The sequence below is a fragment of the Sus scrofa genome, chromosome 15 (assembly GCF_000003025.6).
Source record: "Sus scrofa isolate TJ Tabasco breed Duroc chromosome 15, Sscrofa11.1, whole genome shotgun sequence".
NCBI classification, from domain to species: Eukaryota; Metazoa; Chordata; class Mammalia; order Artiodactyla; family Suidae; genus Sus; species Sus scrofa.
Window position 1 is genome coordinate 94950633 of NC_010457.5, and position 24632 is coordinate 94975264.

The following is a 24632-nucleotide window of genomic DNA, read 5'->3' on the forward strand; positions in this document are numbered from 1 at the left end:
TTTTGAATATTTTGAAAAAGTGAGTTTTGGTGGAGAGTTACCCTTTTGCCATTAAGAAACTATTCCATTGGCACAGTAATGCAAAGGAGGGTGAATGAAAAAAAAAATAGAGGGCCCAGAAATATGGCCTAGTGCATAAAAAACTTAATACATGATATAGTTGTCATCATGGATTAGAGAGGAAAGGATGTCTGTTCAGTAATGATGCCAGGAAAATTGGCTAGGTATTTGGGTGGGGTAGGATCAAATAAGAGCTTCTCAAAATAACTTCTGGATAAGGTATTAAGATTTAAATCTTAAAAATCAGATAGTAAAACTATTAGGAGAACTATAAGTGAATACTGATCTTTGATTTTAAAAGGATCTTTTAAGCATAAAAACAAATAAAAACAAAGATCCATACGTTTGACCACATACAATTTTTTAAATTTGTAAATAATAAAAACCCTTCAATAAAATGTAAACTGGAGTTCCTGTCATGGCTCAGTGGTTAGTGAATCTGACCAGTATCCATGAGGATGTGGGTTTGAACCCTGGCCTTGCTCGGTGGGTTAAGGATCTGGCATTGCCTTGAGCTGTGGTGTAGGTTGCAGCCGTGACTCGGATCCCCCGAGTTGCTGTGGATGAGGGGTAGGCCAGCAGCTACAGCTCCTATTCAGACCCTATCCTGGGAACTTACATATGCCACAGGTGCAGCCCTAAAATGACAAAAGACAAATATATACATACATACATAAATGGTAAACTAAGAAAATTAGTTGTAACGAATGTGACAAAGGGTTACCATACTTACTATATTGTAAACTGAATTAAACAAGATAAATAGTGAGACTACAATATTGCCAGTTTGTGAGCTCCATGAGGGCAGAGGCATAAGTGTATTGTTTATCTTTTACACCTATTAGCATAATACTCAGATACAAGGAATTAATGTGTATTAAAGGAACAGAGAAATGGTCAAACATGAAAGGCAGTTACAAAGGGATGGGGGGGAGAAGAAGAGGAAATACAAATGGCAAATAGATAAGAAAAAAATCTCTCACTAATAGCAAAAATGCAGAGAAAACTAGGATGAGAAATTAGGAAATGTTTTTCGTTTGTGTGTATTTGATAATAGGTGCAGTAATGAGAAAGGCAACATCACGCACAGTAAGGAATGTTTTGAAGGGCAATTGGCAAAGTCATACAATTGACCATATAATTCTAGGAATATAGAGAAATATAATAGACACTTGGTGTTTGTGAAGGATATACCTTCCAGACCGTTGGACTTTCCAAATCTGGGGTTCTGCTTGGATGTGCTAAAGTCTGCCAAAAAGGTGAAGAAGAAGGTTCCCCCAGCCCTGTGGTTGACTTTTAACTCATTTGTATATTAGACTCGATATTTAGGAATATTTTATGAAGATTCCACTGAAAACATCAAAATGTGAACACCACTATACTGTATGATTTTTTTCGTTAAAATGCAATGGAGAGTTACTTCTCAAAAAAAGTCTGGAGAAGTGAAGAATAATAGAGTGTGACATTCCCAAACACTGGCCTCACAGTCAGTAATTCAAATTCCTGCTTCAGGAAACTTGTAAATCATTCTATAATCACCCTACAAATAGTCAAAAGCTTAGATGTAAAATCTGAGACTATCCCGGGCCTCTTGCATAAGAGAAAAGATTTGTGTTCCATGCTCCTCCCTAGTGTTCTTTAATACAGCAGTCTGTCCAAAGAGGAACCAACTTCCACTTAGATGTTTCAACCGAAAAGATTTTATGGAATGGACTATTTACAGAAGTTTGGGGTTAGGTTTAGGGTTGGGTGAAGGGAAACAACTCAGTATGAACATAGCCAGGCTCTTGCAACAGTAAGAAGATGTTACCACTGCTAGGGTTGAAGGAATAAGGAAAGGAAGGATATCAAACTAGCAGTGCGGTAGGGGCTGCCTCACTGGAGTCTTAAAGGCTCAAAGCAGGAAAAGAGGAGTTCCTGCTGTGGCACAGTGGGTTAAGGATATGTCACTGCTGCTGTCGTGTAGGTTCAATCCCTGGCCCAGGAACATCTATGGGCCCTTCATATTTTTTAAGGGTGCAGCAAAAAAAAAAAAAAAAAAAAAAAAAAGAGGTGGGAAGAAGGAAAGAACTATCCCAACCAACCTATTGTTGGTATCACCCATTGGGCAATCCTACCAGCTGGCAAGACAGCCCAGACAAAATAGGCTATGAAAGTTCTGCCTTCTGAGACACAGAGCAGCAGAGAAGGAAGGGAAATGGATCTAGCAGAGAACAAATAGAAAATAACCAGCACACTTATAATAGTGAAATACTGGGAACCCAGATGTCCAATAATAGAAGAATGCATAACTACATGAAAGTAATAACCATTCTCCAATTAAGTAGATAATGGTACTCAAAGGACCATTATAGGAGTTACCGTCATGGCTTGGTGGTAACAAACCCAACTAGTATCCATGAGGTCAAGGGTTGGATACCTGGCCTCACTCAGTGGGTTAAGCATCCGGAGTTGCCATGAGCTATGGTATAGGTCACAGACCCAGCGTGGGTCTGGCGTTGCTATGGCTGTGGCATATAGGCCAGCAACTGTAGCTCTGATTCAACTGCTAGCCTGGGAACATCCATGTGCCACAGGTGCAGCCCCAAAAAGATGGGAAAAAAAAAAAGAACCTATGTGTTCAGGGTGCACACAGGGAGAGGGAAGTGAATTCAGGGGAAGACTTTCTCAAATTGGCAACTAAGGGCTTTGTTGCTGCCCAAGCAATGTTTCTTGTATTTTTACTTATTACAAAAACAGTATATGATCACTATTGAAAACACATATGCAAAACTAAAAAACCAAATATCTACAATCTCGCCCCCACCCAAGACCACTATCAATATCTTAGGTTGCTTACATCTTTCCAGATCTTTTTCTATGCATTTATACATGATTATGTTGTATTTGGAATAACATAACATTCTTTAGTAAACTGTATTTTCCCTCTGAATAAATCATGAATACTATCTTGTGAGATAAATATCATTCTGAAAGGTTTTAAAGCATTTAACATTTTTAAAAAACTTGTTTTAAACTTGACTATAACTAACTTCTATCCTTAGACATTTTATTTGCTTTCTATTTTTTGGCTATTTGCAAATCCAGGGAGATGAACTTTTTTGTAGTCAACTCTGCACACATTACTGACCTCAGGCCAATTTCAGGCCACAGCCAGTTTTTCTACAACCCTCAAGCTAATAGCTTTCATATTTTTTAAGGGTTTAGGGGGAAAAAAGCACACAGAGAAAAAAGAAAAGTAATAGAGACACATGTGACCTGCAAAGCTTAAAATGTTTACTGTCTGGACGTTTATAGAAAACGTTTGTCAACCCCTGCATTAGGAATTCCCAGAAATGCAACTTTTGAGTCAAAGGGTGTGAACATTTTTGAGGCTTTTATTGCATTCTGCCAAACTGCCCTCCAGAAACATTGAAGCAATTTATGTCCTTCTCAGCACTGAGCATGCTCACTTGCCACACATCCTGCCTCAGGGGTCGCTGGCCCAAATCGCTAGCTCTGAGCATTCTTTTATTCTCAGTCAACTTAAAGGTGCATTACATTTTACATTTTCACTTCCCTTAAAAGTGTTTGGCTATTTGCATTTTTCTTTCACAATACAACTAATTTATATTTTTGCCCATTTTTAAAAACAGGATATTTACATTTTCTTTTTCTTATAATGATTTTTATTTTTTCCATTATAGCTGGTTTACAGTGTTCTGTCAATTTTCTTCTCTATAGCAAGGTGATCTTTGTAAGATCTTTTTATTAAATGAGGATGTACTCTCTTACCTTTCATAGATACTGCACATTTTGGGATAATTTTTACTTGTCTTTTAATTTTATTCTAAGGGTCTTTTCAATGAAAGAACTCAAAAATTCTATAGTCCAATCTCTCACTTTTCCTTTGTAATTTTGCCCTTTGACGCTTTCAGATGAAAAGTAGTTCAGCTATATTTTTGCCTTGCACATTTAAGACTTGTGAAAAACTTAAAATTGTAAATCCTGCTTATATTTAGTGTCTGAGAAAGGTTTTTTAAGCCATGAACAGGTAAAATAATGTGAGTCCTGGAGTTTTATTGTTGGGTTCAAATTTGACCTCATTACATGCTACATATTTGAGCAAATTACTTAAGCTAAGTTCACACTTTTATTCTTCATTACATTGAGATAATAGTAATCCCACCATAGTGTTGATGTAAGAATGAGCAGCTATAAAACCAAAAGGCACTTGGCCTCATGCCATTAGCTATTGTTATAGCAGAGAGAGAATATTCCAGGCAAAAGAAATAACATGTATAAAGCCATAGAGGAATGCAACCAATTTTCGTACTTAGGAAACTAGATGTGCTGTGGTAAAATGGGATGTCAACTGTTGAGGGGGCAGGACTGACAGTTGGGATGGGGAGAGAGCCCTTGAAAGCTATGCCCAGGAGCTTGCTCTTCATATGACCAGAGATTGGGAGCCCGTGATGGCCTTAAAGCAAGCAACCCATTGAGATGTGTGATGTAAGATGATCTCTGTGATAACAAAGTGGAAAATGGACTAGATCCAGATCATAGACTCATATTGCTTTGTCACAGAAACAGCATTCTCCAGCTCCACCCTCCCCTCCCCTAATTCCTGCTCCTCCAGGGGCAAATTCTTTGCCTTCTAACTAGTTTGGCATTTGCCTCTTTATTTCCAAATATCATGTTCAAACTATTTGTTAATTTTTTTCCATCAGAGGTAGAAATGAGACTAGATATGATTACGAGAGTGATTAATAAACAATAGCAAAGGGGATGGGCCTAAGGAGCCTTAAGGAGATGGACCTAAAAAAACTGAATCTGAGAGAGGACAGAATTGATCAGCTGGACTTACCAGTGAAGTACAGTCTGATAACCGGGAGGGGGTGGGGAGGGAAGGAAGAGTTGTCTCAGAGACTATAGAAGCAGGCTGGGAGCAGAAAGTTGAGTTAGTTTTGGAGGTGTAAATTTTTAAGCACCATTGTGGGTTGAGTATTACCCCCAGCTCCTGTCTTGGATGGCAAGCCACTGCTCTTAGGACCAAGTCTTAACAACTCAGGAGGCAGTTCTGGGTGGTGTGAGGAAAGGTAGATAAAAAACCTGCTGGCCAAAACTTTACACTGGATCTTCCTAATGTCATGTCATGGAATGAGTTATAGGTATGTGGATAGCGGTCTCCTCTGCCCTCCAGGAGCAAAGGCTCAGTCCCTCCTGCCTGAACAGCTGAGATCATTTCCTAGGTGTGCTATGAAATGGAAGGATGCGTGAAGGGCTTTAGAAGGTCCGCTACACACACAAACAGCCTTCCGCCTGCTGGGCTGACCGCCAGACCGCTTCTATTCAAAACGCTATTGCCCTTTAAAAAATCTACCCTTCCCCTCATCATAACTCATTCCTCCTATCCCCTCTTCCCCCATTCAAAACCTTATTTAGGGTAAGCTGAATCCCACAGTTTAAAGGGTGGAAGGGAGAAGAGTCCCTGCCCACGATCTGCTTCCTGTCAAGGTGTCTCTAGGCCCACACCCCATAAGTCAAGCGTCCAGGAGACGCTGCTAGGGTTTGCAGAACAACCAGCACACTTGACATTTCTACTAGAACAATGGAACCCGATTGCCACCAGCAGCAAGTCCATTTTCAAGCTGCCAACCCGTCTGTCAAACCCGTAATCCTCAAAAAAGGGTGCGGAAGACTGCAGAAGGAAGATATTAAATGCGAATTTGTGGGCGGCTACAAGAACAAAACAAAAACAGTGGATTAGGTGACCCAGGAGCCCTTTTTTTCCTGGCACTCCCCTGTGAATCATCACGCCCCACTTGTGACGTTACCGACTTTGAGCTCCGGCAGGCAGGCGTGGGATGCCCTCGCCTGCCCTGGGAGCCTCGAGGCGTCACTGCGCCTTTCCACGCCAAGGTCCCGGGGGAAACGGGTGGGCGGCGGCTTGGCGGATGCTGTGGTTTGCGATCCCCGGCCGAGCGAGGCAGCCCGCCGCCCGGCTGCGCCTCGCCCTCCGCTGGCTACCGCCGTGCTCCCCGCCCCTCGCCTTCGGGCTGAGCTTGCGGCTAGACGCCTGGCGCCCCTCTGCTTGCCTCGCACGCCCGGCCACCTCCTCCTCTGCGTTTTCCTCCTCCTCCTCCCCCGCCTCTTCCGTTTCTGGAGGGAAAGACTGCAGCCTCCTCCTGCGCTCCGCATCCCGGCTTAGGTAATACGTTTTCCTCCGTAAGCTCCCTTCGCCCCAGCACCACAACCTCCTTTCCTGCTCGGATCTGGGTCCCGAGGCTGGGCGAACTGTACACACCCTTCACCTCTCCGGACACTAGGTGAGTAAATCTGGGCCGGGAGGGCTCCTTGCCTCTCCGCCCGGCCTGCGATGACCTCTGTCCGCTGCAGCGAGGCTGCCACCCGGCCTGGTCCGCCCCGCCCCACATCGCTGCTGCAACTGGCCGGGCGGAGGAGCTCGCGAGTCTTGCCGTCTTCCTGGGATCCGCAGAAACGACCCGAAAGAAATAGACGATAGGAAGAAAAATTGGCAAACAACTTTTTATTATTATTATTATTATTATTCGATCATTAGCCTTTCTAGGTCGAAGAAGCTAGATCTGACAGTTGTCGAGAGAGCAGTGGCCCGAGTTCAACAGGTAGATGGCGTAGCTGTCAGGCACCCCTTGGTTTTGCTTAGAGAGATGCAGCTAAGGGTCCATAGCTGCTGGCTGCCGCTAGTGACCTACTAGATGAATGTAAAATAAACATGAAGGGACTATATTTAGAAAAGTCTTTGCCTTCTTGTTTTTAATTCTCTGCATTTTGAAAGGCAGTTTTGTGAGATGTGTATGGTGTGGCCAGAGTAGAGTAGCAGAGGGGAAAATATTTAACTTGGGTTTGGATGAATCATGTATACTGTTACTGTGTTAGATGCAAAGAGCATGAAGAAAATCCCTAGATTATTTAGTACATTCATGAAGAACATATATAAACAATCAAGGTGTGTATTTTGGAGGTTTTCGTTTTAAAGGTAATTTTTAAGATGTTGAATAAGCAGAAGTTTGCCACTGTGTGAATGGTGTTCACTTCAAAAGAACAGTGGGTTAAGGTTGTAGGGATAGACCACTGGAGTGCATCCCACATGTTAAATAAAACATTTTTTTGGCCTTTTTCCTGTCGTTCCTAGCTTTCAAACCAGAGAAGTGGATAAAGATCAGCCCTGCTCAGCCTAGTAATAGTCTAATGATGAAAATAATCCACAAAACTACTGTTGACTGACAAATTACCTAAGTGACCTCATTTTTGACCTTGTGAAATACCCAACAGAGGGAGAAAAAAAGCAATAGAAGAGTTTCTTTTTTCAACACAGATATTTGTTTGCATTCTAATTGAGAACCTACTTTATTTTTAAGTTTTTGTGGATCTTTATACTACTCTTGAAAGTTAATTCTTAGTCATGAAGAGGATTATATAAATGCATAAGGTTACATTTTACTTTTTCATAGAATAAGTTACCATTTCTTTTCAAGCTTTTGGACTAAATTACCCCTTGGTTGAAAATTGCAGCTTGGACTTATGTCATTTAATGTGAAATATCTTATTATAGATTTAAATTACAGCTATACTTGTGGTAATTTTGAAGAAAATGATGTCTTACTTGATATATAAGGCCTGTGAAACAAAAGTTATAAAGTTATATGTTATGTATTTAGTTCCCCATTTATTTCTTTCTCTGATAACCAATCAGAAAATGTCTTGGAGTTCACGTCATGGCTCAGAGGTAATGATCCCGACTAGTATCCGCGCGAGGACTTGGGTTCCATCCCTGGCTTTGCTCAGTGGGTTAAGTATCAGCCTTGCCCTGAGCTGCAGTGTAGGTCACAAACATGGCTTGGATCTGGCATTGCTGTCGCTGTGGTGTAGGCCCATAGCTACAAGCTCCGATTGGATCCCTACCCTCGGAACTTTCATAGGCTGCAGGTGAGGCCCTAAAAAAAATGAAAAAGACCCCCCCAAAAAGAAATAGTCTTAATATGCTTCATGTTGTAGATAAATTGCCTAAAATATACTGATATTATATAAAGTGATTAATAAAAACAAGTCTTTTTCATTTATTAAATGTGAGAATGAGGTATGTGAGAACTTTTTTGTGGCTGTGTGTCCTCAATAAATGTCCTTGTTGATGTATTTTGAACCTTACAATGAAACTAATAAAACTCTCTATGTAGATGTTTTCATTTGATTTGGAGTTTAGAGATAAAAACAGAAGTGACAGCACTTTGCTTCTAATCTCTCATGATTAGTGTTGGGTAGAAGTTCCCAATCTTGTCTAATTTAAAATATTACCTAGGGTAGAAGGCAAGTGGGAGGAAGTGGGGATAATAGTGGTGTAAAAAGATTCCCAGATTGCTGCTTGGGATTTCCTGAATCAGAATTTCTAAGAGAAAGAAGATACTTAAAATAGACCAAAATGATAAAAATGTAAACGAGAAAAAAAAAAAAAAAAAGCAAGCTTGAGAAGTACAGATGGCTGTTGCTGACATAACGTGTTAACATTCCTGTACATAAAATGTTCTTAAATGGAATCTGTGGTTTTGGTAATATGATGATGTCACACACTTAGGAAATCTGAAAGGATAAAATCTTTTTATCCTTTTGTAGTCAAGCAAGCCTTCCAGTGGTTGAATTTAGCAAACTTTGTACATGTCCAGTGGCTTTTTTGTGGTAGGCAATCTTAATTCAAGTGTTTAATCTTATTAAGAGCATTTTTTTTTTTTTTTTTTTTTGTCTTTTGCATTTTCTAGGGCCGCTTCCCACGGCATTTGGAGGTTCCCAGGCTAGGGGTCGAATCGGAGCTGTAGCCTCCGGCCTACGCCAGAGCCACAGCAACGTGGGATCCGAGCCGCGTCTGCAACCTACACCACAGGTCACGGCCACGCTGGATCCTTAACCCACTGAGTGAGGCCAGGGACCAAACCCGCAAACCCCATGGTTCCTAGTTGGATTCGTTAACCACTGCGCCACAATGGGAACTCTAAGAGCATTTTATTAATGGATTTTACTGTGACTAGTAATCTACAGCAGAATATTGTGCCTGATCATTTCTCTTTCGTATAAACAGAGTTATCTGTTACCTTTGCTATGCTCCTAATCAGGAAAGACAAGCATGCAAATTTTAGTAACATATTAGAACTTTTATTAAAATGACCCAACACCATTTAAAAACAAAACAAAACAAAAAAACAAAATTCGGGCATAAAATGTGGTCAAAATTATATTTAAAAACAAGTTGACAGGAGTTCCAGTCAAGGCTCAGCGGTAACAAACCTGACTAGCATCCATGAGGTAGGTTCAATCCGCGGCCTTGCTCAGTGGGTTAAGGATCCAGCATTGCCATGAGCTGTGGTGTAGGTCGCAAATGCCTCTTGGATCCTGCAGTGCAGCTACAGCTCTGATTCGACCCCTAGCCTGGGAACCTCTATATGCTGCAGGTGTGGCCCAAAAAAGAAAAATAAATAAATAAATTTTTTAAATTTTTAAATAAAAAAATAAAAACAAGTTGACAAAATAGAGTGTTAATTATCTGTAAAAGAATTCCTTATGATGAATCACCACAATTGAAAATATCAGTTTCCTTCTCTCTCCATTCCTTTTTCTCTCTCTTGTCTTTTTTTTCCCTGAGTGATGGAGGAGGGTGTTTTCTTTCTTGTTTTTATTTTTAATCAACTAAATATTTCAAATCTTTTAACTTAATTACTTAAGTTTGAATTAAAGTAATATTTGCAAGCTTTATCAATAGATACTTAAATTTCTCTTTTTCTTTGCAAAGTGATGATTGTGGATTTCCCTTGGTGCTAATGAGAGTTGTAATTAATAGCAAACAGTTAAATTCAAATGACTAAAGGAAATGCTATTAAATACTGCTTAAGGAAATCCTAGTGTACTTAAATTCCTTTTTTTTTTAATCAGCAGTAATTTTTTAAATAGGACTTTATCTTCTAAGTTCTAGAAAACTCCTCTCGTTAATTCCTGGGAATTTGCAAGAATCACATATAATCACATTTAATCGCAGTTTGATCTGGGAATAATGAAAGGCCTATTTTAAAAATATGATTGATGATAAACTTCATGAATAGCAAAGAATGGGGGAAATAGAAATGAAAAATCATTTCAAGAAGATAAATATTAACCAGCTTAGACATTTATCTACCTATGAGAATGCAAGAACATTTAGTATATTTCTATATTGGAGTGGCTTTAATGCACCATTTGTATCTTTTTAGTACTTTGACCTTTTCCAGTGAAAGGTACTATAAATATTCGTCTATCATTTTGTGTTCCTTTGAAGGCAAATGTTACTTTCAGTATTCTGTATTGTTCTATCAACACTTGTAAATATCTGTTAAAAATAAACATTTGCCTCTGCAAAATAGAAGTAGCATGATAAGAGATATGTTGCCATAAACCCTGTCTGCCCAAGTGATTCATAATGTGATCTGTGACCTTTGCTTTCTTGTAATATTCAGAGAATATATTTTAGGTCACGTAATTTATCATGCAAAAATAATAATAGCCATCTTCTAAAAAATTCTGTAAAGAACTCCTTTGAATCCTATTTTCTAAAATAATATAATCCTAAAATTTGCATAACGAATAATCCCTTACAGATTATTTTTGGTGCAAGAAAATCTTTTTAAAGATTTTTACCTTGTTATCCATCTCTAGTGGAATGAAAAATCAGGCAGTTAAATTGTAGAACTCCCACCATGTATTATGAAGAGATGGAAAAAATGTGTATCCTGTTCTCAAGGAATTTACAGCCTATTAGAGAACAATGGTTGCCCCAAGGGCTGACACGGGTGAGGGGCTTAGGACTTCCTCATAATATTCACTCAAACCACTGTAGTATATAAACATACAATCTAAGTATAAAAACCAGTGTGATTGCTATGTAAAATCAACTATAAGACAAAGAGCCTAGTACCCTTTTTAAACTTATTTTTCATGACCTTACCTCAACTTTTTTTTCATTCAACCAACAAATATTTATTATGTTCTTATTAGTTAGATGACAAACATCATAAGCTTTTAAAATGTACATACTTTGAACCTGTAATTTGTTTGCATTTAACTCTTTTAAATATTGTAGTAAAATATAAAATTCACCATTTTAACCATTTTCATGTGTGCAATTCACTTTCATTAAATACGTTCCCATTATTATGCAACCATCACCACTATTCATTTCTGGAACTTTTTTTTTAATCATTCCCAAACTGAAACTCTGGATCCATTCAACAATAACTCCCCATTACCTGCTCCTCCCAGCCCTGGTAACCACCATTCTACTTGCTGTCTCTATGAATTTGATTATTCTGGGTACCTCAGATAAGTGGAATCACACAATATTTGTTCTTTTTAAGTCTGACTTCTTTCACTTAGCACAGTGTTTCCAAGGTTCATGCATGTTGTAGCATATAGCAGAATTTCACTCCTTTTTAAGGCTGAAGAATATTTCCCAACCTCTTTTATATGGAAAGTGCGTATTAAAAAATAGGGAAGTTTTGAACTAAAGCAGACCATAGAAATCATCCCCTTGGATTTCTCTGTCTCTTCTTTCTTTTCCTTTTTCATGTTTAGAAAAATGAGGAAAACAAGTCCCTGAGAGCTTAGTCATATGGCCAAAGTGTCACACCTGGTTGGTTGAAGGCAAAACAGAGCCTAAGAACCAGCTCTCCTGTGGCGTAAACAAGGGTCTTTCCATCACATGCTCTTGAGTCCCATGTAGACCACAAAAGGCAAATATTAAATGAGTTGGTGCTGAGAGTAAGCATTACAAAATTCAGAAGTAAAGATAACAAGACTGAAAAAGGTTATATTCCAAAGGAAACATTCAAAATAGATTTGAAGATTAATAAGATTAATGATAAGATTAACAATTATCAAAACTATAAATAATATTCTCTTGGAAAAGATTCTACAAGACATATATCTTGTGTACTTTCTTTCTGCCTTGAATTAGGCATTACATTTGCATTTTAAAAAATACTTGGGGAATTCTGTTGTGGCTCAGTGGTTAACAAACCCGACTAGCATCCATGAGGATGCGAGTTCGACTCCTGGCCTCACTCAGTGGGTTAAAGTTCCTGTGTTGCCATGGGCTGTGGTGTAAGCTGCAAACACAGTTCAGATCCCAAGTCGCTGTGGCTGTGGTGTAGGCCGGCAGCTGCAGCTTCTATTTGACCCCTAGCCTGGGAACATCCATATGCTGCAGGTGTGGCCCTAAAAAGACAAAAAAAATGAATTGGGGAACTATATCTAGTCACTTGTGACAGAACATGATGGAGGATAATGTGAGAAAAAGAATGTGTATGTGTATATATATATATATATGAATGACTGGGTCACTTTGCTATATGGCAGAAATTGACAGAACATTGTAAATCAAGTATAGTAGAAAAAATAAAAATCTCAAAATATTTATTCTTTCCTATAGTTAAGGTAGCTACACTGAATCTGCTTCTATTTTATTTTATTTTAATTTTTTGTCTTTTTGTCTTTTTAGGGCCACACCTGCGACATATGGAGGTTCCCAGGCTAGGGGTATAATTGGAGCTGTTGCCGCTGGCCTACACCAGAGCCACAGCAACGCGGGATCCAAGCCGTGTCTGCGACCTACACCATAGCTCAAGGCAACGCCGGATCCTTAACCCACTGAGCAAGGCCAGGGATCGAACCCGCAACCTCATGGTTCCTATTCAGATTCGTTAACCACTGTGCTGCGCCACGCAGGGAACTCAAGTATTTCTAAATAGAATATTTACTCATACTTTTTAAATGATCTGGGAAGTCATTGAAATGCATACTTTAGGCAAGTATTATGCTAATGTGGAATACTTACTATGTAGATCGACTTGCATTTTTCCCAGCGGTTAATTTTTGTTACAAAAAAGTCAGCATAGTTGACCCTTAGCCTTCCAAAGCCATTATTCTTAGTTGCAGTATCTATAGCTTTCCCTGTGCTGCTAAATAACCAGTGACAGAGTTGATAGTTTCATCTGGTGTTGCCTTGAACTGTCAAATAAAAATTAGCCGAGTGACATTCCCTGTCCTCACCCCAGATCTACTGAATCAATATCTCCAGAGGAAAAGTCCAAAAATCTATATTTTTAGTGGGTGTTGCAATTAATTCTTGATCTTACTAAGCACAAGCACCCATTTACAAGCTACCAGAACTTCATGTAAGGACAGAGGATATCTTTGTGGCCTATTGCTTTGAGCAGCATCTGTGAGCAAAAATGTGGGCTAATGTAGTCCAACAGTACCCTTGATGTCGCTAGGGTGAGGTAGATGGATCAGCTTAGAAATGACGTGTATATTGACACTACCTGAAGGTTGGGAAGAAGGGAGGGAGAAATGTTAAAGGTTAAATAGATGGATTTACATACCCTATTTTTAATATCTTTTCTAACAAAACCAAATTAAACTTACTACTTTTGGTCATTTAATAAACAAACTCATCAAGATAGATCATCTCTAGATGATAGAGAATAGTATCAGATTCTGATTTGATGCTCAAAAAATGTGGTTTCATGTGCTAGTCATCCAGATACAGCTTTGATTTGTTTTTGTAAATGAATATAGTATATATGTAGACTTTAATATAAATAAATATGGGCCCAGGTGCCTAATGGCACCCGGTAACAGCTGATAAAATCCAAGTACAATAAACAGCATGACAAGGAAGAATTCTGAATTTACAAAGCTAAGAGGAAACTCATCAGCCAGCATTTATTAAACACCTCTGAGATATGTGCTAAGAGTCATAAGAAATCACACACTTTTTTTTTCTTTTTCAGGGCCGCACCTGCAGCATATGGAAGTTTCCAGGCTAGGGGTCGAATCAGACATACAGCTGCTGGCCTACAGAACAGCCACAGCAGCGCAGGATCTGAGCCATGTGTGCAACATACACCACAGGTCACGGCAACAGTGGATCCTTAACCCACTGAGCTAGGCCATGGATGGAGCCCGCATCCTCATGGGTTCTAGTCAGGTTCGTTAACCACTGAGCCACGAGGGGAACTCCTGAAATCACACACATTTAAATCTCCTGTCAGAGCATAGATAAGCAAACCAAATTACAGTGTTTTGGAGAGCTGGGATGGAGGCTTGACCTGTCTCTGTTCTCAGGTATCCAAGGTACTTGGGTACTTGGCCCAAGTTTTCAAGATGGAGGCTCAGACATGGCTCCAGAAGGAGCCAACTGTTGAACTGACTCACCTCTCTCTCTCTCTCTACACACACACACACACACACACACACACACACTTTTAAAAACTTTTTATTCAGTTAGAAATACATACAGAGGAGTTCCAGTGGTGGTGCAGTGGAAATGAATCCCACTAAGAACCATAAGGTTGTGGGTTCGATCCCTGGCCTTGCTCAGTGGGTCAGGGATCCAGCGTTGCCATGAGCTGTGGTGTAGTTTGCAGACGCAGCTCAAATCTGATGTGGCTATGGCTATGGCATAGGCCAGCAGCTGTAGCTCCAGTTCAACCCCTAGATTGGGAACCATCATATGCTGCCGGTGTGGCCCTAAAAAAAAAAAAAAAGAAAGAAAGAAAGAAAGAAAAGTAGGCAGGTTCTAAGTGTGTAGATTGATGAATGTACACAGAGTCAACCCACCCATGTAACCAGCACTCAGATCAGAACATTACCAGCACCTAAAAGCCCCATTCTGTACCCCCATCAATAACCCCTCTTCCTCCTCCAAGGGTAACCACCACTGTGATTACTAACAGTTCGTTTTGCCTTTTTTTGAACTAAGTTAAATTGCTCAGCGTATATTTTTGTGTGTGTGACTTTCACTCAGCAGTATGTTTTTGTGAGATGCATCCACGTTGTTGCCTATAGCAGTAGTTCATTCCTTCTCACTGCTGTATAGTATTTTCTTTTGTAAAGGTGCCACAGTTTATTTCATTTTATTGCTGATGGACGTTTGGGTTATTTCTAGTGTGATATTATTGTAAATTATGCTGCTCCTAAATATTCTTGTACATGTCTTTTATGTGTATGTGCGGGAATTCCTATTGACTAGAAGCCTACAAGGGGAGTTTCTGGGTCATAGGTTATGCTTATATTCAACAAATCACAAACTGTCTCCCAACATGGTTGGACCAATTTTATTCACACTAGCAGTGTGTGTCTCATTCTCTACGTCTTTACCAAACCTTGACATTTTCAATCTTTACTTTTAGCTATTCTGTTGGATATGCAGTGATACCCTGCTGTGATTTTTAAGGTGCATTTTCCTGAATATTAAGGAGTTTAGACTCTTTTCATATATTTATTGGCAATTTGAATATACTCTTTTATGAAGTATCTGTTCAAGTTTCTTGCCCTGGAACTAATTATTAGAAGGTGTGTAGATATTAGACATAAAAAGCAGAAGGAAGGGCATGACAACCAGAGGGAACAGCATATGTAAATTAATCACCTGCCCAGAGCATGGGAGTATATGAACAGATAGTGAGAAATCAGCCACTAAAATGCTAAACTTAAGCAGAGCCTATGAAGTGATGACAGCACTATCACAGAAGAACAGGCTGTCCCATGCTGTACTACTTAGTAGATTCTGAGAAATGTATGACAATCAAATATCTGAAAGTTGATCAAGGTTTATTCACTGGAAGGGCAGTTCAGTTTCCAGTGAGCTAAAAGGTAGTATTTATACATTCCTTTTAATGCTTATGGTACAGTTTTCCTTCTGGCCCAGGTGACCAAGTGGGCAGGTGAGCATATCTCAGGGATGTCGGGGGAGGTTGTTGTCAGCAGGTTGCACTTCAGTCGTCATTGACTGCTTCTGTTAAGCCCCTGACATATTTTTTGTGAGCCCACTTCTGTCCCCCATCCTTTCTGCCAGGGCAGCTTCCATTCTTTAAACTACTTCCCACAGCAGCCCTAAGCTGGAAGGGGAAGGGGAACAAGGTCTCTGTTTCCCCTACAACAGCAATGTGAGCTAAAGAGAGCCTTGGCCAGCCTCTCAGCATGTGCCCACCTAGGGGGACCCCTGGACAGCTGCCCCCCCTTGAGAGAGGTCACCACAAACACTTCTTGTGAAACACCCAGGTATGTCATGGAAATAGGGCCTTTTTCCCTAACAGCAGTACTAGTCAGGCAGGGCCACCACTTAATAGTTTCAAATTGCTAATCCTCAAAGGATAAGTGATAGACCAAATTTAGGCTATGAGTAGTAGGGGTATGGTAGAGTCATTGTCTGATGGGCAAAAATGTGGGCTCTGTAGAAGTAGTGGATTATCTGCAGGCAGAAGTGAATGTTAACAGAAATGCTTTGACCTACTTGCCTATGTATTAGAGAGCAGTTCTGTTTTGTTAAGAGCCCTTATCAATGTCATCACACTTCTGTCATCATGAGCAACAAAAGGACATGGCCAGCTTCTGGTAGAACCAGGCTCATCACACAAGAACAGACATCCTTGGCCCTAGAATTGCCATATATTTCCTGACAAAATATCCTTTTGACAAATAATGATCCTCCTGAGCCATTTACAGAGGGTCTACCATGAAGCCAGAGTAGTTTTCAGCCTCCAGGAGCCAAAGTTTCCACCCAGACACCCAGAAACTGAAGCAATCAGATCTGGCCTGCATAAAGGAACTCTTCTCTGGGTCAGAGAATTACAAGTAGTTTCCAGCCTTTTCAGATTTAATGGAGTAGTAAATTTTCAGAAGAAAACTTCAGTGGCCCATGTAAAGTTGCCGTCTTCTTATTTTTCAAGCAAGGACAGGTGACTGTGGTTTGTGTGAATTTGTATTTAATAGTCACAGCTGTCATTTGTTATCCACTATGTGCAAGGCTCTGTGCTGGTTACTTTTCCGGAAATATCTCATCCGATCTTCACAATGTCCCTGCAAGGTAAGTATTTTATCTTAATATTACAGATGAAGAGATAGGCTCAGAGAGGGTAGGTAATTTACCTGATGCCACACAGCTAGTTGATGGCAGAGCCTTGGTTTTGAACCAAGGCTCTCTGATTCTGAAGCCTGTGTCTTTCCTGTTTATCAGAACTGAAATATATTATTCAGATAAGATTTTTAAACATCTGGTCTGATGAAGTGATAGCTCAGAAATTAAAAATGAGTTTTGTCTTCATAGAGAGATTTGGGCTTCCAGGGAAAGTCCCTTTCTTTTTTGCTTTTTTGGGGCCACACTCTGGGCATATGGAAGTTCCCAGGCTAGGGGTCGAATTAGAAATTAGAGTTACAATGCCAGCTTATACCACAGCTCATGGCAACGCCAGATCCCCGACCCACAGAGTGAAGCCATGGATCAAACCTGTATCCTCATGGATACTAGTTTGATTCATTTCCGCTGTGCCACACCGGGAACTCCCCAGGGAAAGTCTGAAGAGCTTTTTTTTTTTTTTTTTTTCTAATTGACCTACTCCATTTTATTCAGGAGTTCTCATCATGGCCCAGCAGTAACAAACCTGACTAGTATCCACTAGGATAGGGGTTCTATCCCTGGCCTCGCCCAGTGGGTTAAGGATCGGGTGTTGCTGTGGCTGTGGCGTAGGCTGGCAGCTACAGCTCCTATTCGACCCCTAGCCTAGGAACTTCCACATGCCATGGGTGTGGCCCTAAAAAGACCAAAAAAGAATTTATTCAGTAGTTCTCTAATAGATGTGAAAATCCCATAAAAGTTAAGAGACTGTTTCTATCTGACATTGTGATATAATCTTACATAAACATGTAGATACACATTTGGTCTGAGGTGGTGAGGAATTTAACTTCTTTAAAACTGTTCTGGAGTTCCCGTCGTGGTGCAGTGGTTAACGAATCCGACTAGGAACCATGAGGTTGTGGGTTCGGTCCCTGCCCTTGCTCAGTGGGTTAACGATCCAGCGTTGCCGTGAGCTGTGGTGTAGGTTGCAGACGCGGCTCGGATCCCGCATTGCTGTGGCTCTGGCGTAGGCCGGTGGCTACAGCTCCGATTTGACCCCTAGCCTGGGAACCTCCATATGCCACCGGCAGCGGCCCAAGAAATAGCAAAAAAAAAAAAAAAAAGACAAAAAAAAAAAAAAAAAACCCACAAAATTGTTCTGCTCAAATGTGACTTGAACTAGGTTGTCACAAAGTAAGGCTTGTAAGAGGTTATCTCAGTGTTCACTGATCATTAATGATTTGACTGTTAAAGTGAATAGCTCTTAGTGGGAAAAACTGTCTCACAGAATTAAACTTACTGACCCCATAAATGGGAAAGAGAAACTACCCACTTCACTGTTTGGCCAGAAAACAGAAGACACAGTTGGTATGCTAGACTGGGTTGGCATTTGCTAAGATCACCAAAGTCTCTTTGTCAAGAGAGGTATTTGGGGCTGAGTTGGATTCTCTCTAAATTTGTACGTTGATGCCCTAATCCCCGGTACCTCATAATGCAACTCTTTGGAGATGGGCCCTTTAACTTAACTCAGTCAACGTTAAGTGAGGTCATATGTGTCAGCCCTGATCCAATCTGACTGGTGTCTTTAAAAAAGAGGGAGAGCCAGTCAGGGATGCTCGTCTACAGAGGAAAGGCCATCTGCAAGCCAGGGAGAGTCTTCAGGGGAAACCAACACTGCCAACGCCTTGGACTTGGACTTTCAGTTCTAGAACTGTGAGAAAATACATTTCTGTTGTTTAAATCACCCAGTCTGTGGTACTTAGTTAAGGCAGGCCCGGCAAACTCATACAAGAGGAATTAGATGTTAGGCATGAACTGCTTCCACACACACACCCCCATCCCAAGACAGCCAGTTAAGGGAGACATCAGTAGACCATGGGTGAGCTTTTACTATCCAGCAAGGATGGTTTACACCGAGGCTGGAGATCAGTTAGGGATAAGGGATCCTTGGGATTAGGAAGGACGTGAGTGTCAAATTTAGTGATGTTTTGAAAGTGTCAAAACTACTGACAGTGGTCAGGTAAGTATGTGTGTTTCCTTTTTGCTGTATGATATACTTTATAATAATAATCATATTCTTGTGATTACTTATCCAACAGTTGCTCATTTCTTCCCTTGGTTAACAGCTAACAATGCATGAAAGGCTTTTATTGGCTAGAGCACTGGCAAGAGCACTGGCGAGCAGTGTGGGTTTCTGCCTATTCATCTGGGCTTGAATCTTGTCCCAGCCACTTTCCAGCTGTGTGGTTTTGGGGCAAAGTATTTATCTTCCTGTGCTTCAGTTTCTTTATTAGTAAAATAGAGATCATAGTATCTTCTTCATAGGGGTGTGTGAGAATTAAATGAGTTAATCCACGTAAAGTGCTTAGAAGGACACCTGTCATATAGTAAACACCTAATAAATATCAGTAATTGTTATTTTAACTTGGGCCTTTCCTGTACATGGATAGCTGACAGCCCATATGCATTTCCAGCAAAACATGTGCCAGCCCCCCTGAAATGACCAGCTTAGTATTACAACAGAATGAACAGCTCGAAGAACAGTAGCTACTAAATCTCAGTGTTAGCATCATCTAGGAGGTTGACAGAAATATAGATCCCTGGACCCTCCCCCCGGAGATTCTGATTCACTAAGTTGGGATGGATTTGACTTTATGGTAGGCACTTGAGGTAATTCTAACACAGGTGGTTCTCAGAATACCCATTACATCCTAATCCAAAGGAATGTTATAACTTACTAATTATGAGACTATAATAAACTTCATTTAGTATTTGAAATATGTAAGTAATGTATCAAGTATATAAACTTGCTTTAAAAATCACCTGAACGATAATTTCCACGAGTGTTAATACAAGCTATTTAATAAACCTGAAGAAATTCTGTATTGGATGTAGCCCTCAGTTTCATTGAAGATAACTTATCTCAGGTTGAGTCCTTGAAGGTGAGTAGCCCCCTGAGCATTGTGACCTGGCTGAGTGAACTGGGTTGAGGGCAAATGGGGAGATAGGGAAGCAGCTTCCAGAGAAGCACAGAGGATGGTGGCTGGATTCATTTTGGAGGAAATGGCCCATTCAGCCAGAATGTAGCAGGCTAGCCATGCAAACCAATTAGAAAGTCTTACATGTAGATGATGATAGCTGTAAGGGAATTTTTGTTTTTTTTTTTTTTTTAGGGGGCTATGACCCTGGAGAAAGATAAATAGCTAAAGAAGTTCTGGGTTCTATAGGGTGACTGGAGAAAGCTCAGTCCTAAGCTGAAACTGGGTGTTCAACTTGACAAAATACTACACATAGTGTTTCCTAGGTTGAGAATAAAGGGTGATTAAGGTTGAGCACCAGGATAACTCTGGAACTGAAAAGTGTGATCTATTGTGTTACAATAAATTCCTAAAATCTATATACCTGTTGATTACAGGACTGAAGTTCAGAGCTGATATATTTTTTTTCCCACATTGGTCACGTTGCTGTGATCAGGTAAAGTGGGAATGGTCATTATTGAGGAAATAAAGGTCAGGTTCAAAGGGGAGAAACTCCAGATCCTTGGGCAGTTATAAAGAAACTTAACAGGACCAAGTTGATGAGTTTTCTCTGTGAGGGGGAAAGGTAGTGGTGGTGGTTCCTGGAGTTTGTAGCCTGTGTAACTCACCTGAGTCTTCTGACGGCATCATGGGGAGAGATTCTTGGGTATTCAACAGTGTGGTGGTACAGTGTTTGTTTTAGGAAAAAAACATTGATTTTAACAACCTTGAGTAAAATAGACAATACTGGTATTGTTAACCTAGAAAGTTTTTGAACTGGATTCCTTAAATTCTTTATGCTGCTTCCAAAATAAAAAGCTACTTAGATACTGTTAGTTCTTTGATTCTTTTCACCCTATTTACAATAACCTTAGAACATTTACTAAGAAGTAAAAATCAAAGGTATTAAATTTATACACTTAGAGCTAGTGGGTTCTACTAAGATATGTATGTATCCGTGTGTATATATTGTAACTTATAGCTTACAGATGCTGTAATTTTTTTAAGTCCAAGTGCCTCAGATTTATTAATATATCTGTTTTTCTTAATGTTGAGATTTAAGTCAACCAAAGCGAGAGTTTTTAAAAAGTTTTTAAGCGAATTTAGGTAGGCAGGTGTTTCATTTTTAACTTTATCATCTCTCCTACCTGATGTTTGTGTTGTTGCCATCGTATCACTTTGGACAGTTATTTCCAGAAATTGAGGAATTCTTGTCCTTTGTGCTTAATTGTCCCAAGATATTTTAAAATATCATTTCTTCTTTTTTTTATGGCCACACCTGCAGCATATGGAAGTTCCCGAGCCAGGGATTGAATACAAGCTGCAGCTGCAGCAACACTGGATCCTTTAACCCACTGCGCCAGGAGGGGATTGAACCCATGCCTCTCCAGCAACCTGAGCTGCTGCAGTTGGATTCCTAACCCAGTGTGCCAGAGCAGGACTCCTATCATTTCTTATTATAAAAGGAGTATATATTTATTATAGAGTATTTGAAAATTATAGTAAAGCAGAATGAAATCTCCACAATTCTAGCACCCAATGATTACTACCATTCAATGCCTGCCTGATTGCCATTAAAACATTACCAACTGGTCTTTCAAAACTCTCTCTATATGTGTAAACAGAATGTGTGTGTGTTTATAAACACAAATTAGTAACATACCATGATACTATATATAATGATACTATATATACACTGAACTTTATCACAATATCACATATCCCTATTAAATGTTCTTCAAAAGTATAATTTTAATAACTAGTAGTCAACATTTCACCAATGTTTATGATTATTTTTAACTTTTTGCTGCTGTAAATAATACTAATCCTTCTTGTGCAGAAATATTTTAACACAACTTTGACTTTCTTAACACAAAATAAGGACAGACTGGAGTTACTGGCCTATAGGTGGTAACATCTCCAGGGATCTTGATACGTCTTTCCCAGGTGCCCTCTGGAAACCACTTGTTTGCATGCTCACTAGCAGAGCATAAGCACCTGTTTCACCACACCTTCTGTAAGAATGAATGTTAACTTTATTTATTTTTCTCTTTTTAGGGCTGCACCCGAGGCATATGGAGGTTTCCAGACTAGGGGTTGAACTGGAGCTGCAACTGCCGGTCTACACAGGATCTGAGCCGAGTCTGCGACCTACACCACAGCTCATGGCAATGCAGGATCCTTAACCCACTGAGCAAGCAAGGCCAGGGATCGAACCCTTGTCCTCATGGATACTAGTCATGTTCCTCAATTACTCTGAATGTTAACTTAAAAATAGTTTGTTCATCTAATAGTGCAGCTGATATTTCACTATTATTCACTTTCCTTTGATTATTCTTGACGTTGGAGATATTTTCTTAATGGTGGTTGACCCATAATCCCTTTTTTTTTTTTTTTTTGGTTTTAGGGCCTATGGAACTTCCCAGGCTAGGAGTCTAATCACAGCTACAGCTGCTGGCCTATTCCTGGTCTACGCCTCTGCAACTGTGATCTCTGTCACAGCTCATGGCAACGGCAGATCCTTAGTCCACTGAGTGAGGCCAGGGATTGAACTCCTTGTGGAGTTCGTTAATGGCTGAGTCACAAAGGGAACTCCATGACCCATAATCTTAAGAAAATAGCATATTTTTTTAAGCAAGCCTGTTTAAGACAAAACAGCTATAACAGTTCACAATTAACTCCATTGCACTGACACCTTCGTTGTTGTACTAATTCCCAGCCTCCTAGAGTCCATTAAGGGACTTTTTTTTTTTTTTTTTAAGGAAGTAAAGTATTTGCTATGATAATAAGGAGGACAAGCTTCTGTGTAAGACTGATTCGGCACCCTGCCGTTTAGTCTTGTGTAACCCTAAACAAGTTGCTTAACTTCTCTAAGTTTTCGTTTCCTTGACTGTAAAACAAAGCTGATTGTATTCTCACAATAATGAGATAGGAGTTAATAAAATAAAATGTAGTTCGATAAAATGTAGTTACTGTTGAAATATTTCTACCCTAATTAGCTGATAGGTATGGCAAGGCATGATAGCATGCCTCTTAGGAGCCAGAACTTTTCAAGTCCCAACAAGTTGCCTGTTTTACTTCATTTTATTGTTTAAATTTGCTAGAACAGCAGCATAGATAATGGGACTTTTTTAACTGGGGGGGAAAAAAGGTGGTTGGTGTTGGGATATTGCCTGGGCTTGCTAGCCCAAGTGTGACCTCAGTCTTGCAGGACACAACAGTGCTTGCTGGTGTGGTCCTTAATACTTGAGAAAGTTGCCCCCAATCTGATAGGATAAACTGGCTTTCACTTATTCCTTCTTCCCCCATAGGTGAAAGAAAGAGCCCTACTTTAACCATACTGTTGCTACGTTTGTGTGCTTATCTGAAGGTCATTATATGAACTTGGCTTTTCTCTTTAACACTGTGTCTGTGTATCCACCTGCTCATCTCTTTAGGGTTTTGTAAATGTAATGCAGATTCTCATTCACTGAAGTTTCAGTTCTTTGTGTAATGGATTTGAAACTATAAATATTTGATTTTCAAAGGTAAATTTCGAATTTTAGATGATGTCTAGTCTTCCACACCGAGGATGTGACTGATCTATACTCACTGTTGAGCCAGGCTGACAGGTTGACTGCCGGGTTGGCAGCAGTGGGTTGTTAGCAGTGCTGAGGCACCCTGACATCACCCTCTGAACTGCTTTCTCTTTCACATTCTTGTACTTTTCCAGCTGACCGCCCAGAGGGTGGGTGCTGATTCCACCAGCTGCTGCATCTGTAAAGCCAGGTTCAGAAATGTCAGATATCCTTCGGGAGCTGCTCTGTGTCTCTGAGAAAGCTGCCAACATTGCCCGGGCATGCAGGCAGCAGGAAGCCCTCTTCCAGCTGCTGATAGAAGAAAAGAAAGAGGGAGAAAAGAACAAGAAGTTTGCAGTTGATTTCAAGACCCTGGCTGATGTACTGGTACAGGAAGTTATAAAACAGAATATGGAGAACAAGGTAAGAAAGGTCACAGCCAGGTAATTGCAAAACATCTGCCTCTGTGGTTTTTCCCTCTGATAGAATAGCATGCCTTTTCCTTTCCCTCTCAGAATTCTAGCAACTTAGATGCTAATAAACTGCCTCCCCACCCACCCCACGTCCTTGTTTTGACTCCAATATTACTCAATTTGTGTTGCAGAAAAAATTTAACTGCAGAAAACTAAGAATCCTCTTAATCATACCACTAAAGAAAACCACAGCTATGTTTGGCTAAATATTGCTAGAACATGTCTATGTGAATGCATGGCGCATAGAACTTATTTCAAAAGAAATGAGAACGTTTTACAACCTGTTTTTTTTTAACTTGATATATATTTTTTGGCATAATCATTTATCTGATGGGTGCCTCAGTTATAGGCTCACAGAGATCCTGAAGACTTGAAATCTCCCTTTATTCTAGTAGAAAAACACAGTTTGTAACTAACAATGATTGTAATTCTAGATCTATTAAACTGACTAGGGAAAACCTACATTCATAAGTAGTAAAAACAAACAATAACATTAGCAGGTGCTTATAAATTACCATGTTCCCAGTACTAAGGGTTTTAAATATATTAATTCATAACAATTTTCTGAGGTAAGAACTATTTCAATGTAATG

At 40.0% G+C, this 24632-nt stretch overlaps 1 protein-coding gene across 4 annotated transcripts in view; it reads left to right on the plus strand.

Moving 5' to 3' along the window:
* INPP1 (inositol polyphosphate-1-phosphatase) overlaps positions 5903 to 24632 on the plus strand; it is a 30752-nt gene continuing 12022 nt past the window's right edge. Inside the window, exons 1-2 of one of the 4 annotated variants that reach the window (XM_005672032.3) lie at positions 5903 to 6250; positions 23723 to 23990. In XM_005672032.3, coding sequence (XP_005672089.1) covers positions 23787 to 23990 — 204 coding nt within the window. In that variant the 5' untranslated portion in view covers positions 5903 to 6250; positions 23723 to 23786. Of the gene's footprint in view, positions 6369 to 14610; positions 16967 to 18123; positions 18707 to 23722; positions 23991 to 24632 lie in introns of those variants that run through there. The other 3 variants (NM_001245012.1, XM_021074607.1, XM_005672033.3) reach the window with 3 other exon arrangements.